Genomic DNA, 3,397 nt, shown 5'->3' on the forward strand with positions numbered 1-3,397 from the left:
TTAGATGTGAGTCAAAATAAACTCACCTTTGTTGACATGCAAAGGATTTTGAAATTGATTTCAACATCAATCAATGTACTTAATGTTAGCCACAACAATTTGGAAGGAATGGAAGAGTCCTTTGAGCATTTAACACAGTTGAAGCAGTTGAACTTGCGCAATAATGGTCTTGAATCATGCATTAATCTCTCCCTACCGTCCTCAATGACACATTTAAATCTAAGTCATAACCAAATGACATATTTTGACCATAGTTCCAATCATCTAACAAAGTTAACGCACCTTGATGTGAGTCATAACAAAATAACATATATTGGCCAGAGTTTCAATCATCTATCACAGTTAACACACCTTGATGTGAGTCATAACCAAATAACAGATATTGGCCAGAGTTTCACTCATCTATCACAGTTAACACACCTTGATGTGAGTCATAACCGAATAACAGATATTGGCCAGAGTTTCACTCATCTATCACAGTTAACAGACCTTGATGTGAGTCATAACCAAATAACAGATATTGGCCAGAGTTTTAATCATCTATCTGAGTTAACACACCTTGATGTTAGTCATAATATGGTAGAATCAGAATTGAACCTAAGGCATCTCACAAAGTTGGTGAGGCTAGATTTAAGTCATAAACAGGTTACAGTTACCAATGTACAATCTATTGTCAAAAATGTCACAAACACTTAAATATTTTGATGTCAGTTTCAACAAAATTCACAATGTTAATCACATTGGTAAACTTCTGTCCAACTTTAGTCAATTGAGTTATATAAATATGAGTTCAAACAGAGTCGGTGCCTTTGGAGTGCATAAATTGTTTTCTGAAATAGAAATCTGTGATACCAATTGTGACATTGAAGTTAGTCACAATTTGTCAGGGCTACAAAAAATCATGCCACATGTTAAATGCCAACTTCCTGTATCAGCCAGTTTACCTGTTTTTGAGAAAGAAAACCTCACAATAAAGGATGAACACTTGCAAGTCTTTTTTAAGAACACTTCAAGGGTTACTGCTGTAGAAGTTCCAAAGAATGTAGAATGGTCTGATACTGATTATAAGAATGTGTTGAATGATCTATCAGTTTTTTCAAACTTGGAAAGGTTAAAACTAACAATATTTAATCCATCTGCTTGCAACAACCTAGCTAAAACCTTGAAACACCTAAGCAATTTGAGACATTTAGACATCAGCGGCAGTATTATTGATAATCAAGGAATTGAAGGTGTAAATTCTTTGAAACTTGAGTACAGGGATTTAAGACAAAGTAACATTGGAGACAGTGGTGCAAAGAGTTTGAGTGAAGGGATGAGGTCAACGCATGGACTTACTCATCTTGATCTCAGTCATAATAACATAGGAGACAGTGGTGCAAAGAGTTTGAGTGAAGGGATGAGGTCAATGCATGGACTTACTCATCTTGATCTAAGTCATAATAACATAGGAGACAGTGGTGCAATGAGTTTGAGTGAAGGGATGATGTCAATGGATGGACTTACTCATCTTGATCTTAGTCATAATAATATAGGAGACAGTGGTGCAAAGAGTTTGAGTGAAGTGATGAGGTCAATGCATGGACTTACTCATCTTGATCTTAGTCATAATAATATAGGAGACACTGGTGCAATGAGTTTGAGTGAAGGGATGATGTCAATGGATAGACTTAGGCATCTTAATCTCGGACATAATAACATAAGAGACAGTGGTGCAAAGAGTTTGAGTAAAGTGATCAGGTCAATGCATGAACTTACTCATCTTGGTCTAAGTCATAATAACATAGGAGACACTGGTGCAATGAGTTTGAGTGAAGGGATGATGTCAATGGATAGACTTAGGCATCTTAATCTCGGACATAATAACATAAGAGACAGTGGTGCAAAGAGTTTGAGTAAAGTGATCAGGTCAATGCATGTACTTACTCATCTTGATCTCAGTCATAATAACATTGGAGACAGTGGTGCAATGAGTTTGAGTGAAGGGATGATGTCAATGGATGGACTTATTCATCTTAATTGCAGTCATAATAACATAAGAGACAGTGGTGCAAAGAGTTTGAGTAAAGTGATCAGGTCAATGCATGTACTTACTCATCTTGATCTCAGTCATAATAACATTGGAGACAGTGGTGCAATGAGTTTGAGTGAAGGGATGATGTCAACGGATGGACTTAGGCATCTCAATCTCGGGCATAATAACATAAGAGACAGTGGTGCAAAGAGTTTGAGTGAAGTGATGAGGTCAATGCATGTACTTAGTCATCTTGATCTTAGTCATAATAACATTGGAGACAGTGGTGCAATGAGTTTGAGTGAAGGGATGATGTCAATGGATGGACTTAGGCATCTTAATCTCCGGCATAATAACATAAGAGACAGTGGTGCAAAGAGTCTGAGTAAAGTGATGAGGTCAATGGATGGACATACTCATCTTGATCTTAGTCAAAATAACATAGGAGACAGTGGTGCAAAGAGTTTTAGTAAAGTGATGAGGTCAATGGCTGGACTTAGGCATCTTAATCTCAGTCATAATATCATTGGAGACAGTGGTGCAAAGAGTCTGAGTAAAGTGATGACGTCAATGGATGTACTTACTCATCTTGATCTTAGTCATAATAACATAGGAGACAGTGGTGCAAAGAGTTTGAGTGAAGGGATGAGGTCAATGCATGGACTTACTCACCTTGATCTTAGTCATAATACGTTTGGAGACACTGGTGCAATGAGTTTAAGTAAAGTAATGATGTCAATGGATGGACTTAGGCATCTTAATCTCAGTCATAACAACATAGGAGACAGTGGTGCAGAGAGTGTGAGTAAAGTGATGAGGTCAATCGATGGATTTACTCATCTTGATCTAAGTCATAATAATATAGGAGACAGTGGTGCAATGAGTTTAAGTAAAGTAATGATGTCAATGGACGGTCTTACTCATCTTCATCTTAGTCACAATAACATTGGCGACAGTGGTGCAAAGAGTTTGAGTGAAGTGATGAAGTCAATGGATGGACTTCATCTTGATCTCAGTTATAATAACCCTAACCGAACCTGCAGATCTACATTGAGCTACCTGGAGGCTGTTGCAGATCTGCGCAGCTCAGCTATATAAGACAACTTGCAGATGCCTTATTAGTCTGATTTTGTGCATATATAATAAGCTTTGAGCTGCAAATAGCAACTCATGGAACATGATGTGCAGTTCATCGGCAGCTCCAGCAGATCACTAACATGTATAGGACAGCTCAAATGCAGACATATAGCAGCCCACTTATTTACAGACAACAGCTTATAGCAGATCACTGACACACATATCACAACTGCAGGCATTGCTCATTCACCATACTACATGTAATAGGTCACATTTTATTTGTACACAAAAAAATTATTTCTGGCT

The 3,397-nt window shown here is 37.5% G+C and overlaps 1 protein-coding gene across 1 annotated transcript; it reads left to right on the plus strand.

The window, feature by feature from the left end:
- The first annotated feature begins 1,465 nt into the window (after positions 1–1,465).
- LOC139129293 (NLR family CARD domain-containing protein 3-like) lies at positions 1,466–3,112 on the plus strand. The gene has a single exon (XM_070694932.1). The coding sequence runs from the start codon at positions 1,466–1,468 to the stop codon at positions 3,110–3,112; it is 1,647 nt and encodes a 548-aa protein (XP_070551033.1).
- The last annotated feature ends 285 nt before the right edge of the window (positions 3,113–3,397 follow it).

Source organism: Ptychodera flava, chromosome 3 (assembly GCF_041260155.1).
Source record: "Ptychodera flava strain L36383 chromosome 3, AS_Pfla_20210202, whole genome shotgun sequence".
Taxonomy (NCBI): domain Eukaryota; kingdom Metazoa; phylum Hemichordata; class Enteropneusta; family Ptychoderidae; genus Ptychodera; species Ptychodera flava.